This window comes from Elephantulus edwardii, unplaced genomic scaffold, assembly GCF_000299155.1.
Source record: "Elephantulus edwardii isolate Elephantulus edwardi_28Jun2011 unplaced genomic scaffold, EleEdw1.0 scaffold00131, whole genome shotgun sequence".
In the NCBI taxonomy this organism is placed as follows: domain Eukaryota; kingdom Metazoa; phylum Chordata; class Mammalia; order Macroscelidea; family Macroscelididae; genus Elephantulus; species Elephantulus edwardii.
Genome location: NW_006399881.1, coordinates 3,467,195 through 3,481,967, shown reverse-complemented (window position 1 = coordinate 3,481,967; position 14,773 = coordinate 3,467,195). Strand labels below are relative to the sequence as shown.

At 37.4% G+C, this 14,773-nt stretch overlaps 1 protein-coding gene across 1 annotated transcript in view; it reads right to left on the bottom strand.

Moving 5' to 3' along the window:
- The window catches only part of DOCK11 (dedicator of cytokinesis 11), a 241,697-nt gene that overhangs the window by 48,487 nt on the left and 178,437 nt on the right, over positions 1 to 14,773 (bottom strand). Inside the window, exons 36-40 of the mRNA XM_006893767.1 lie at positions 10,291 to 10,357; positions 8,917 to 8,964; positions 7,105 to 7,247; positions 3,835 to 3,950; positions 285 to 422 (exon numbers count right to left, since the gene is read on the bottom strand). Coding sequence (XP_006893829.1) covers positions 285 to 422; positions 3,835 to 3,950; positions 7,105 to 7,247; positions 8,917 to 8,964; positions 10,291 to 10,357 — 512 coding nt within the window. The remainder of the gene's footprint in view (positions 1 to 284; positions 423 to 3,834; positions 3,951 to 7,104; positions 7,248 to 8,916; positions 8,965 to 10,290; positions 10,358 to 14,773) is intronic.

The following is a 14,773-nucleotide window of genomic DNA, read 5'->3' as shown; positions in this document are numbered from 1 at the left end:
AAGAAGGATGGATAATAGCACTCTTCAAAAGGCCTAACTGAAACAGAGAAAGTATGTCAAAGTAAAAATAAAACCTTGTTTTTTGATTTTAGAAGATTCTTGGTCAGGACTAGGCCCTTTCTGTGTATTTTGTTATTCTGTATGTATGTATTTACATAGGCAATATAAAAAAGCTTTCTTAATTGAGGTTCGTAGATGTCATATCACAATTTTCTTTTTCCTTTTTCCTTCTTTTTTTGTCCTGAAGTGAAGCCCATTAGCAGATAGAAAACTTATCTCCTTACCTTACTAATGAAAGCTCTCAGTGAGGCAAAAACATGTTTTAGTGACACTTCAGACTGTCCATTTTTAAGAAAGGCAAGATGAATATCAAATACTTTTTTCATTAATGGGTTGTGGCCATCATTATTTAAAAGCTGGCTCTACAAAACATGAAAAACAAAACATTTTTCACAAAAAGCTTATCCATTCTCCCCTACCTTTCCCCAGGTACACTGTGAGAAAACAGAATTCATCAATATCTATTTATCAAATGACTGTTTGGAAGGTCAGTTTTCAATCTGGAAATCTTAAACTGCTCTATAAACCTAATCTAGAATATTTAGTTCCGTCATTTTAAACAGTCAGGGGGAAAAATTCAAACACCTGTTCCAATGTACTCAACAAACACAGTTCTATCATTAGAAGAATATTTTCTTCTTATAATAGAAGTCTAACCACACTACTTTTCAGTTAAGAAATCAGTATACTCAAAATAGATATAAGGCACTCATACTTTTTACTTCTCTGAGAAAGAGATAAATATTATCAATCCTGTTACAAAAAAAGGATTATTTAAAAATATAATTAAAGTAAGACATGCTTGATCCTTTGGTGGTGAATAGAAAAAAGGACTTCTGAGGTCACTGTGGATAAAATGGCCAACTGCTAACCAAACATTAGGTGGTTTGAACCCACCATACACGCTACAGGCTTCTACAAAAGGTTACAGACTTGGAAACCCCAGGGGGGCAGTTCCAGAATATGATCACTTTTGATTTGGGGTTTTTGTTTTGGTGAGTGGAGAGAGTGGCAAGAAGTTGCACTGCAATCCCAGAGGCACCTGGTTTGAGGTCACCAGCAACTCCACGGGAGAAGGGTGAGCAATCTTCTCCCCTGCAATTAATTGCCTATAAAAACCTGCCGCAGGTTCAGCTATGGGTTCATTCCAACTTGAAGGTACACACCACCGCCACCACTTCATAAAGACAAACCCATGGGAAGCAAAAAGATGTTCATAAATATTCACTGATTTGGGATACATTCCTCCCCCAAGCACTGGGTTAACTACATTAATTTGTAAATCTGTTTCATGTGTTGCCTCTTATATTTGCCATATTATCCCTCAAGAAGCTAATCATCATGTTACAAAAGTGTAAAAACAGACACACAAAAGATGGCAAATGATCAAAACAATAAGCAAATTGTGACAGATGTAATGGTACATGACCATGACAGTAGGAACATTTCAATGGCATGAATTTTTTTCCAGATCTTCCTTAATTGCACACATAAGATAGCACAGTTAGAAGCAGGGACCCTTTTGATAAGTGACCAGATAATATGATATTGACCTCTCTGTAAGTCTCAGTTTCATTTTAAATAGCAATGGCAACAATTTGGCAATTAGAAGGCTTGAGAAAGCATTTATACATCTATTTTAATAGCTTTCTTGGAGTATAAGTTACATAACAAAATCTGCCTGTTCAATTATCTTTTGTAAATTTCTACAGTGTTGTGCAACCATCACAACCCAACTATATAGATCACGTCAATCACCTCAAAAACAACCTTTGTGCCCAGTGGTAGTCACTCCTTAGTCCCAACAATGAAAAAAACCCATTAAGTTCCTATTTGTAAGGCACTTAGTATGCTGTTGCTACTTGCCATTCAATTGATTCTGACTCTGATCCTTCTGTGTAAATGAAAATATCTCCATAGAGTTTTCAAGACTGTGGCTTTTTGGAAGCAAGTTGCTAGGTCAGTCTTTTGAGGTACATTTTGGGTGGTTTTTAATTACCATTCCAGCTAGCAATTAGGCCGTATCATGGAATAAATTATGTATCCCCAAATATGAGGCCATGATAATGCAGTTTTGTTTAGTTGCCTCCTCTTTTGTGAACTCATAGAATTATCTTCCATTTTGTGTGTCCTAAATCCTAACCTTGATATGGTAATGTGGCAAACTTAGTGAGGGACCTTACAGCAACAAAAAAAGAAATGCACTTTTGGACCCGGGGTCCCTTAACTGAGAACCTCCTACAACCAAGAAGAACAGAAGGTGCTAAGACATGGAAATCTCCAAAGACTGCAAAGCTCATAGATGTTTATAGGAGATAAGGACTTTCATCCAGAGCCAAGAGAAAAAGAAGGCTTTCCCTTTCAGTTGGTGTCTTGAATTCAGATTCCTAACCTCCCAACTGTGAGAGAGTAAATTTCTGTTTGTTAAAGTCACCCACTTGTGGTATTTCTTTTATAGCAGCACTAGATAAATAAGATAAATGTTTTGCAATTCGTGCTCCCCAAAGGTATCACACTTAAGACAGTGTTTCGTATGCACTAAAACCCACTGCCATTGAGTGAGTACCAGTCCACAGCAACATGCCATCAGGTTTCTGAGGCTGTACATCTTTACCGGAAATGGCTTGCTTTTTTCCCTTGGAGCAGCTGCTGAATTCAAACTGCTAACTTTTCAGTTAAACAGCCTGGTTATGTGCTATATAGTACCAGGGCTCTTTGACATATACTAACAGGTTTATAAATGCTTGGTAAATTCATAAATAGTATGTTCTAAGGAGCAGGATGCAAACTACAAGACCAAATGCCTTTCTTTGTTTATTTAGAGTAGGGAAAAAATGAACTCATGTTGCATTTTAATTGGAACAAGCTTCATAAAGAGACTCTGCAAGCCTAATTTTTATTAGTAACTAATCTGATTTTCCCTTATCTTTGGAAAACATGAGCCAGGTTTCCATAGCAAATCTGGAGGGCTAAGGCAATCAATTGAATTACTATAAGAAGGGAGAAGAAATTACGTGTGTAACTGAGGCAAAAGCAAACTCGGTTTTTCCACCTTTGAGTTCTCCTGTGAATGTCACTGCACTATAACCACACAGTCTTCACTTTTCAAAGCCCTTTCATGTGCATGATCTTCTTGTACTCTCATCAACAATCCTACACGATTACTGTTTTCACCTTCTTTTTTTCATTATAGCAATGATGACTCATGTGGAGAAATAAACATCTGAGAAAAAACACTCATAGACAATCAATCAGCCTGTCTGGACATCATGTTAACCTGACAAGATATTTTGTTCATCAGAATGGGGATCTGGTACAAGCTGATCCAGTCAAGTTTAGAGCTAAAAATGACTGGATATTTTCATCATGTATGAAAGAACTGCTCTTACACAAGAAAATAAGAGAATAGCCTTCAAGAGGCAGTTATTGTTAAGTACTGTCAAATCGGAACTGACCCATAGCTTATACTCTGGTGGGTTTTCAGAGGCTGTGAATCACAGGAGAGGAGACAGTGCATCTTTCTCCTGCAGAACTGGTGGATGTGGATTTGAACCTCATGCCTTTGGGTTATCAGTGCAATTCCTTACCACTAAGCCACCAGTGCTCCCTAAGAGGTATAAGGGAGCTTAAAGGCAAACTGATTGTTTCAACTATTTTACTTTATGGCTGGGACAAGTGATGGATGTTCCAAGGTCTCAGTGTCCAAACAGTTCTGCCATCCAAATTCTTATGCTGCCTTTGTCTAATTAATTCTGGATTTCTAACTGTTTTTACCTTAAAGCACTGAGTGAAAAAAGATATGGTATCTAGGACTGTGAGGGAAACTTCCGTAGCAGTATTGCCTTCTAGAAGTGCCTGGTGGAAAATGTCTGCTTCCGTTGTTGTTGAACCTAGGATTAAAAATTTTTTTTAAAAAAATTAGCAAGTTAAAACTTCACACAGTGGGATAATATACATCAGTAAAAAAAGACCAAAGAAATTGTCAAATACTGCACAGTATGAATGAACTTAAAACAATGCTGAGTGACATCAGTCAGTCACAAAAGGACAATTAAAGCACACGATCATGAATATAAAAAGCTAAGAGAAGGTAGAATCAATCTTAGAGCATAAACAGGGATGAGAAGGAAGGAAGAAGGAAGTAAAAAATCATAAATAGGTAAGCTGGGTGAAGGGAAAGGCAATAGACAATAATAGTTTGATTGTTGTTTATAGTTGTGTGCATTTGAGTTGGAACTTATTCATAGCTGACCCTCCAATGGGTTTTCAAAGGCAATAAATTGCTTGGAAGGAGACTGTCCATCCTTCTCCCACAAAGCAGCTGGTGGGTTCGAATTGTGTGCCTTTAGGATTATAGCACAGCTTCTTACCTCTAGGCCATTAGAGGTCCCTAATAGTTTGATTAGACAATGTAATGAACTAATTACATTAAGCAATTATAATTAATGTTACAAAAGAAAATGTCTAGAAAGGAGTAAATAAAAACACAAAATGCACCGATTTGTAAATTTTCATCCAAATTAAATACAGTAAGGAAAAAACCAAAACTTTGTTTGACCCAATAGAGATTCTTGTAACACTTGGAATATTTTCCCCCAAAGGTCCCCAAAAAGACAAATAAGAAGAAACCAGGCTCTCAATACCCATAGCCCTAACAAAATTCCCAAGTCTCAATTCTTTAATGGAAAAGATCATCAATCCATCCTTTAATTTTCACTTGAGCTCTGTATCAAACAGCTCTGTAGCACCACTTTTGGGGAGATAAGATTTCTGTTATAAACCCACAGTAATGCAACTAGAAAATAATGTGTGAAGAATTTTAGATTGTGCCACAAATTACACGTGAAAAATTAGAGGTTACAAAATTTCAAGTGATACCACATACATACAGTAGAGAGCTGCTCACTAACACAAAGGCCACAACTTGGTGGTGGTTTAACTGTATCAGTCACTCCATGGGAGTAAGATGGACAGTCTCCTCCAAGGTAATTTATAGCCTCCAAAAGCCCCCTGGAAGCTCAGTTACAAGTTGGTTCCACCTTGATGGCAATGAGTTTGTTTTTTGTGTTTCAAGATATATCTGTGTGTAGGTAGGCAGAAGTGTTTTGCTCTTTATGTGGGAAACATAAGTCAAAGCCTCTGTTAATGTATTTACCAGGAGGTGTGTTTATGTGTTCCTATGATACTTGAACAAGGTTGAGCTGAGAATCTAGAATAGAAAGAAACACCTGGCAATCGAATTAAAAAAAACCCAAAACACAAAAAACCCAACAAAACAAAAACCCAGCCAATGAAAACCCTATGGTTCACAGTGGTCCAATATCCTGGAGGTCACCATGAGTATGAGGCATTGGCAGCAGCTAACAACATACAATAAGCCAAAGCTACAAGGCTTATTTCTTTTTAATTTTAAAAAACATAAGGCATTTGGGCCAACTGATTCATTATACTTTTATAGGGACAAAACTGAAAGTTGTAAAACTTGTTTTCTTTTTACTAAGATCCAGAATCTATTAAGTTAGGATGTAATTTTTGCTATTTCTCTCTTCTACAAAGGCAATTTTGCTGGCTTCCCTATCTGTGAACTGTAGAACACTTTGTGGAAGTAATGTTTTATTACCCTTTGAGTTCTTAATAATATTTGCTTTTAAGAAGATACCTTCCATTTATATAACTTTCTAGTTACACATCTAACAGTTGGACAATGAATCAGAATGACAGGACACAAACTGATGTCTTTGAGCTGTGGTGTTGAGCAGTACTGAATACCTCATGGGTTGCCAAAAGCACAGATATATTTTGGAAAAATTCTGCTAGAGGGCTCCTGGGAGGCAAGGATGGCGAGGCAAAGCTTCGTCTCATATATTTTGGGCATGTGGTTAGGATGGGCTATTCTTTGGAAAGGGACATCACACTTGGAAAGTGAAAGAGAGGAAGACCTTCAATGAGATGGACTGATCCAGTGGCTGCAGCAATGGGCTCAAGTGTCTCACAGATGAGAATGGCACAGGATAGGAAAGGGTTCAAATCTGTTGTTCATAAGATTGTTATGAACTGTACTTGAGAGCATCAAAAAAGAACTTCTCCTCCCTTGTCCTATATGCCTTTACAAGACTGCAACCTAACTGACATACACATTTGACAAAACAGTATTTAAAATTAAGTTCTGTAGTTAGCTCATTACATGAATAAATATATTAGATATTATTAAGTATGCCATTATTTGCATTAGACTTTAACAGTAGGAATGAAGAAATCTTGATCTTAAATAGTGAAGAAAACAGCAATTTAATGAAAATAATCTACAATACTGAACTAAGGAAAAACTATTACCTATAATAGTTGAAAAATCCATTCATGTGTTGTTACATATTCACACAGGCTAAAATTATTTTATATAACAATGTAGCAGAGATATAAAAATATACCCAGGAATAATTTCAGTCATATTAGTGATTCAGGCAAGACCATCTGTAAGGTTAAGATGAAGTGCACTGGGGATGTCTGCTGTCAAAGACCTCTCTAAAGTGCCAAAAGAGTAATGATGTCAGTCTAGAGACTAAGGTGTACTTGATCCAATTCATAGTCTTCACAATTACATGATCACTTGCTTTGCATCAAAGAGCTAGACAATGACTAAGGATGAGAGAAGAAGAATTGATGCCTTTGAACTATGGTGATGGAGAAGAAAATTGAACATACCATGGACTGTCAAGAAAATAAATGTCCTAGAGAGAGTGAAACCAAGATTCTCCTTGGAGGTTAGGATTTTGAAGCTCTGTCTCACATACTTTAGGCATGTTGCCAGAAGGGACAAGTCCTTGGAGAAGGACATCATGCTCAGAAAGGTGGAAGGACAGAGCAGGAGAGGAAGACCCCAGATGGGAGGGACTGACAAGATAACTGGGTCAGTTAGAGTCAGAGACTGGCCCAGGATTAGGGCAAAATAAAGAGCTATTGTATATAGGGTTGCTATGAGTCACAGGTGACTCGATGGCACATAACAACAACAACAATGGGTACTTTGCACACATTTTTACTTACTGTGATTAAGCGTAAATGAACTCTCTAGGCTGCTTAGGTGCTGAAGCCGGGCTTGCATTACTCCTGATCTGTTCCGAAGGGCTGGCATGGTTTGTGACTTCCGGTCTATTCCAAAGTGCTTAGATAGCCAGGCATCATGCACCCTGAGACAGACATGAAAGTTAAGAAGTGGAATGCTCCAATAATGCACCTCAGAATCTTTCTAAGCAAAAAAAAAAAAAAAAAAAGTAGGATTTTGTGCTCAACTTTCTCCAATGACTACCTGAATTAAAAGAATTATCACTGAGAATGGTATAAAGCTTTACTGCATCTTCAAGTTGCTTTTAAGAACATGTTTAAGGAACTTAGGACTTGCCATTTCCCTCCTTCTTAAGAGCATCAGAGTTAAGTGGTCAGGATTCCAATACGCTTCAGACGTTTTACAGAACGTGAGGTGGGGCAATTATCAGAGAAGATAGTGAGAGGGATGTTCAATTTGGAAGTGTGTGTGTGTCTGAGAGTTAAATGTGCAGGAACGTTTGGAAATGGAAGGGTATGATTGTGTGTGTGGGCTTGTGTAGCCCACAGTTAAATGTTCAGAACAGGTGGCCAGACTCATCTGGACTTGAGTTAAATTTGGATCAGAAATTTCTGCTCTGTAAACATGCCCATTTTTAATATTTTTGCACTTCTCTTTATTAAGATTCCATTTTAAAATATCACAGTTGGTTCTTACATGATGCAGAAGAGTTTACCTATCCTCTGGTAAACATAGCGAGACAGCAGAATCCTAGCAGTTAAAGCTCATGGTGGCAATGCCCACACTGGCTCCAAGATGTACGGGAAGAAAGTGCAAGTTCTAATCCTCTTCCTCTCAACCATCTACTATGTTCTGGGATGTTCCAGAGGCAAAGCATGAAATCCCATTTAATCTCTTTAATTTTGGGGAAGTGTCACAGAATTTAACTTAGCAACAATACTGTATTTGAGTTGCTTTAGTAACTCTACCTAAAAAAAAAAAAAAGTATATGAACTTTGAAAGTCAACTACTGCAACAACTTTATTTAGTTGTTTTATTTTCGTTATTTTTTTTTAGTAACATTTATCTTCTTGTTGTGTGCCCTCAAGTTGGAGTCGACCCATAGCTGACTCTCTGGAGGGTTTTCAGAGGCAGTTAAATTGCACAGGAGATTGTCCATCCTTTTTCTGCAGAGGAGCTGGTGGACTTGAACCGTGTGCCTTCTGGGTTTGCAGTGCAGCTTCTTACCACTAGGGCCACCAGAGCTTCCTAATCTTTGTCTTAGGGTCCCTCAAACACTTCTTTAGGCAATAATTACTAAAAACCTTAAATGGCAAAAAAGAATAAATTATATATATATAATGCATCTCCCAATTACTGCTGGGAATTTCTATTTACCAGAGTAACTGATTGAAGTATTGCTAACGTTTACAACCTCACAGTTGCCATTTTATAATTTTCTGCCTTCCTATGGATCTTGCCCTTTCTTTTATCTCCAGAGAAGACAAAAGTCTGTTCCAGAATTAATGAGATCAGACAAGAGAGGAACTCTGCCTATCAGTCTAACCATTACTTCTTAGAAAAATATAAAAAGAAAAAAAAAAAGGTCAAGTATGCATTGGTTTCATTTAATCTTTACTGTTTGGGGACATGCTAATAAAATACCAATATTAGTTTGCTGACCGTTTCTGCAAAATTGTGAACAATTTTAATGAAATGTTTATACGTTGATTTCCTCGTTTTATATGGCACGGTTAAGACTGCCCTCTGTTGGGAAAAAAGGTAAGGTGGAATTGTAGTGCTATGGAAATTACCTTGCTATGTTTCTTTTCCCCATATATCTAAAGTGAAACAAACATACTCTAGAAAAAAAAGAAATAATAGCAAGTTAATAATATATTATCACACCCTACAATTTAATAACTAATATTTGATGAATTCTGAGTTACAGTGACCTATTCAAGCCCAATATGCTTTGGTATACATGAAGAAACATCTTAACACCACTGGCAAGTTTGTCATATTACATCTTGCATTTATTTGCTATAATTGCATTTGCACCAGAAAAATATACTTATGATTTTAAAGCCATATTTTTTTTAAAAAAACAACTACCAATGCAAACCATCCTCTGTAACACATAATATACAGGTCTCTACCATCATCATTAATAACTGGAAAAGTTATTAAGTCTTAAAAATTGGGGCCAATGTAGTATTTTCTGTAATGATATTAAGGCACTTGGTTATCATTGAGAATCTCAAGCGCATATAAAAGTAGGGAGGATATAATAACAAACTCGCAATCATCAATCAGCTTCAACAATAATAAATTCCCATCAACAATGAGATGCAGCAATTACAAACCCATATGCATTCCTTTAAGAGGTTAATGCTTAACCTCTGTCCCCAACAGATTTCCTGGTCTAGTCACATCCCGCATTTTTAAAAGCAAATTCTCAGCATCAAATATTTTCATCAGTAAATACCTAGTACAATTATAATAGATTTCTGTCGATCTCAAAAACGGCTATTTACTCTACTGACGTATTCTGTAAAATTTCAAGACTTTAATAAAGCATTACTACTCTGATAATCCTCTTTTCGTTTTGGCACAGTCATACACACACACACACACACACACACACACACACACTTTATGTTAAAAGTTTCATAGAATTCAAGCAATTTTTCTTCAAGCTTTGAATAATGAAGGGAAAATGGAGCTCACCATACAGTTTACAACTTCCTAGTTTCAAAATTGACTTTCCTCCAAGTGTACACGTGTGTGTATGTATGTGTATACACACACTTCTGAAGTGGGAAGAATTACACAACTCTGTATAAAAATGCATAGTCTAAATGCCAATTGGTCAAGCTGCTCACTAAGTCAACATCTGCTCCAAATGAATGACTGGGACAGCTGATGCCATTTCTAGTTTTTGAGATCACAGAACGAAATCTGCTAGACTGTAAATGTGGTTTATTATTAGCTAGTTTTTCTATCTACAAGTAAAGAACATTTGTGTCAACCCTTCTGTCTATACTACCAAATTTGGAAATAAAAATCTTTACATTTATCACAAATAAGCTGTTGAAAAAAAGAAAAGGGAAAATATATTTGGAAACATATTTGAGCTGCCCCCCAAATAAAGGGAAGTTTATGGGAAAAAAGTTCACATAACTTACTCTAGAAGTATGAGAATGTTTATGAGCTCCTGAGGTGACACTTTATTCCAGTAAGTTAAAAGAGTATCTAAAAATGGAATAAAAAAAGTCTCAGATATTGAAATAATCATAGAAAATTGCACAGAGTATCCCCAAGTATCATAAATTCAACAAGTAAGTTGTGGCCAATATTGTTTTATCTATACTGCCTTTTCCCCTTGTACCTCCCAAATAATGACACTGTTTTACATTAACGTAAAAATGTTTAATCTGTACTTCTCTCTATTTCAACAATTCTTTTTATTTACATTTTAAATGTCCTTCTTGGGAAGCTTATCTCTCAATCTTCATATCATTCCTGAAGACAGAGAAAGGAAAGTCTCATTTTAAGCCCAGGGTTTTAAATTAAGTCTCTAAAATTTTATACAAGATGATGTGTACATTGAACATTTTTCTGAGGATGTGGTTCAGTTCATTTTTCCAGTTTACAAAGGGTTTGTGAACACAACAATAATAAATTTCAGAATTCCTGCTTTAGAGAAGAGATGGATAATTATCCTTTCTCCTTACCCTTTCTATGATAAATTATGAAGGTCTACACAATAACTTGTATTTTGAATATCATAGAAAATAACTGTGTAACAAAGACTAACTTGCAGTTGAACAGTATATTAAAAAATGAGACCACACTGTTACTTCAATGACTTTATGGAAAAAACTCAGACTTAATATGATCTATAAAGATTTCAAGCATCAATCTCAAGATCTAGAACTATGACTTCTATAGCTTTGTGAATTTTAAGCTTTCCTATTTGTTCCCCACGCCCCCCCCCAATTTCTTTTCATGGGATTTCTAATGTCTACTCGGGGTTACATTTTAGTGCTTTATTTCATTTTTTCTCAAAACTGGGATAAATCCGTTTTTGTAACAAAATCATAACACTTTGATAACAAAAGTGCTAATACAACCTGGCTGTGTCAGATGATGACTCAAAAACTCAAAAGACTATCAAGTCAGCACTGTCTCATGGCTGACCTACCATTAGGCTGTAAATTGTGTGGAAGAAGATTGCCCATCCTGTGGAACAGCTGGTGGATTTAAACCATCACATAGGTGCTGCCTTTGGATTTGCAGCAAAAGAAACACTGAATAAAACAAATTGTAATAATTTAATAGGAACTATTTCTGAGGCAATCATCTTCTACATATTTTTCATAGTCTTACTTTTGCAACACATCCACTGGTTGAGACTTAAATGAAGAAAAATATTACTGCCATTTTCTATTCCTTTTAAAAATGACAGCCCTACTGTGATACAGCTTCTGGTGCCAGCAGACCCTTCCATAAAATTTTTAAAGTTCTAAGTATCACGAGAGTGGGGACATGATTCAAGTTAGACTTTCTTGTAGTTGGGGATGGACCACACCATGTTGGTTACGTAGGGGGCGTGCGATGGTTAGAAGTTTATTTTACTTAGTTACTTTAAAAAACTGTGATGAATGATACGATGAGATTATTAAAAATACCATTCCTCAAGAACAAAATGTTACTCAGATAATTAGACTTAAAAAAAACACATCAGGCTGGAGGCCACTCATGCCGCCACCCCCCCTTTCTGCCTTCAGATTCCTTCTCCCTCAGAAAACACCAGAACGCTCTCCCAGAAGGCACTGCGCTTGCCGCGTCTCCTTCGTCGTGTGTGCTTCGTGGTCGGCGTCGGCGTCGTGAGGGACGTGGTGCTCTTCCCGCCTGATTCTCCCGCCACAAAAAAAGTGGTAATCTCCTTCCTACCCCAAAAGTTTGGACTTTGAGTTAATTTTGTGAACTTGTAGTCACCTGGGGAGGGGGCAGGGCGCCAAACCCCTCTCCCAGAGGGGCCTGAAAAGGACTTAAGACTTTGAGCTTGTTCGTGGTAGTTCGGCCATTTTGTTGGTGGCGCTGTAGGGCCAGTGAGCGGTCCTGACCTTTTGTGAGACAGCATGCAGGCTGGAAAGATGAGTGGGCGCGGCAGGGGAGGCAATACAAAATTGCCATTCAGGAATCCTCAGCTTAGTGTGTGTGATCTGCCATCTGCTGATTTTAAGAAAGCCTGGCTGACTCTCAAGGAGCTACACGATAAAGAGTTGCTCCACTTACAGACAAAGTTAACGGCTTTGAGGAAGGAGCGTTTGGCTGAGGAGCGAAAGTTGGCCTTCCGGGCCAAAATTCGAGAGCTGACTAAACAACAGAAAGTCCTCAAAGAGACCATTAGTCGGCTGAGAGAGCAGCTAAGCGCCAAAACATGTAGTCGTTGTCTAAGTAATGAAGACTTACGAAATATTCTGTATAAAGAATTTCTTGACATGCAGAAGCAGAATGAGAAGGTAATTGCTGGGCTCACTAGAGAAAGGGATTATTTAAGAAAAGAAAATAAAAGACTTTCAGACAGACTGACACAGGTGACACAATTTGAGCAGCACAGTGCCTCTCTCTCTTCCAGTGAAGACTTATTCATTCCTTGTAGCCAAAAGCATCTGCCACTCAAGGAGCGTGCAGATTTGTCTGCCCAGGAAAGGGTGCAGGCATACGTTAACCTTATTAAAGCTGTTGAGGGGGAGGAAGAGGAAGAAAGCCTCCAATGCCCTGCTTCACCTGTCTTTGATGAGGAAATTTATGTGGTACCAGAGACTTCCTTTGAGAAATTGTCTTCTAGTGACAGTAAACGTTCTAAAACTGAAAAGAGCTCAACTGCATGGTTTTCTCTGAAATCCACCCAGGAGTCTCCATCTGACAAGGCTGATCCGCCTGAGATTGAATACACCCTCAGGTCCTCCTCCCAGAAGTCTACACAAAAGAGTCAAGATCTGTTCAAGTTTTCCGGGAGCCCCTCCACCATTTCTTCGGAGGGGAAAGAGGACCCTCGGTTAGTCTCTGAAACTTCAGAGGAAAACATGCCTGGTTATTGCAGCCCCTTGGTGAGCCCTTGGAGGAGGCGGCCCAGCTCCAGGGTATTTCCTATTGACTATACAAACAAGTCAGCGACATTCAAATACAGATCTGCAATAAGAGCAGCCTACGCTGAGAAAGCAAAATCGGCAGGTGAGCAGTCTACTGTAAAGAGCGCTACTGAAGTGACAGGCACCACCAGGTATGCTACTGATAACCCTCACAATGACACTGATAGTTCTGTAGGATCCACGATAAAGAGAAAAGGTTCTGTAGGATCCACGATAAAGAGAAAAGTCAGAACAAAGCCCCGAAGTATGATCTAATTTTCCTTCTCTATTACACTTCAGAAGAAATGGACTTCTGTTTTCCTAGGGTTCAGTTTTCATGTTAATTCAGACTGTAAGCAAAAAATTTGACTCTTGGTCCTGTTGGCAAGTTATCATCTAAAACCAGGCACTAAAGCCTTAAAAATGTTAATTAAATCCCAAGACTTTCTAACAGTTCATTGTTGCCAGTTTAAAAATACTTAAATGATGCTAAGACTTTTAAGCAGTTCCTTGTTGCCAGTTTTAAAAGACAGTAGATAATACAAACTTCTGAAAAATTTCTACTGCCATATAAAAGTACAGAGATGGACTATTTCTTTGATGGCATTCCTGTTACTACTATTTATGAGGCAACAAAGAGGAGAGGATTTGAATGGTATGTACTTACATGACTTCATCGTTTACACCCACATAGAATGACTTAAAAGGACAAGACAAAGCACCTACATCTACTGAATATACATATATCTGGAAACAGACATTTCTGAAGATAAATGATGGATGCTATATGTGTGTGTATATATATATATATACACACACACACAGCATGACTTTATACTTATGATAAATCAGAAATATGACAAACTGTTCAATACCTATTGAACATGAGCTTTAAAAAGTGAAGGTGCAGAAGAAAAAAACTAGAAGCACAGTTTTAGGCACAGAAGAAAAATTTAAGTGAAGAAGAAAAGTATTTAGATGCAGAAGAAAAAATATTTACGTGAAGAAGAAAAAACACCAATATTTAGGCGCAGAAGAAAAAGAAAAGCAATGAAATATTTAGTACCACCACAACTAAGCAGCAAGATCAACATTTAGAAGATGAGGAACAGGTTTTCAAGAAACAGCACTGGTCCTATGCAGCTTAAACAACAGGGACTTGTCACTGGTGTTTGCCTGGTAATAAATGCCTTTGTGCAGGCTTGTACTCTGGCACAGAGGAGGGCTAAACAAGTCAGCAATGACTTTGCCCCACCTCAATTTCTTCTCTTTCTCTTCTAACCTACTTTTCCTGAATAGTTCTGTTTCATTTACTTCTTGGATGTATGTTTTCTTTTTACAAAATAATTCATTGAATTAATATGCTTAAAATTAATGCATTTAAATAGTAGAGAGTTCAGTAGTTAATAGTATATTTCCAGAGTTTTGTTTTTACTATCTTACAAAGAAATCCTTTACACATTATCATATGATCTGTTATCTCTTGCAGTGAAGTATTACCAGGTTAGAAGTTTATTTTTTTAAAACA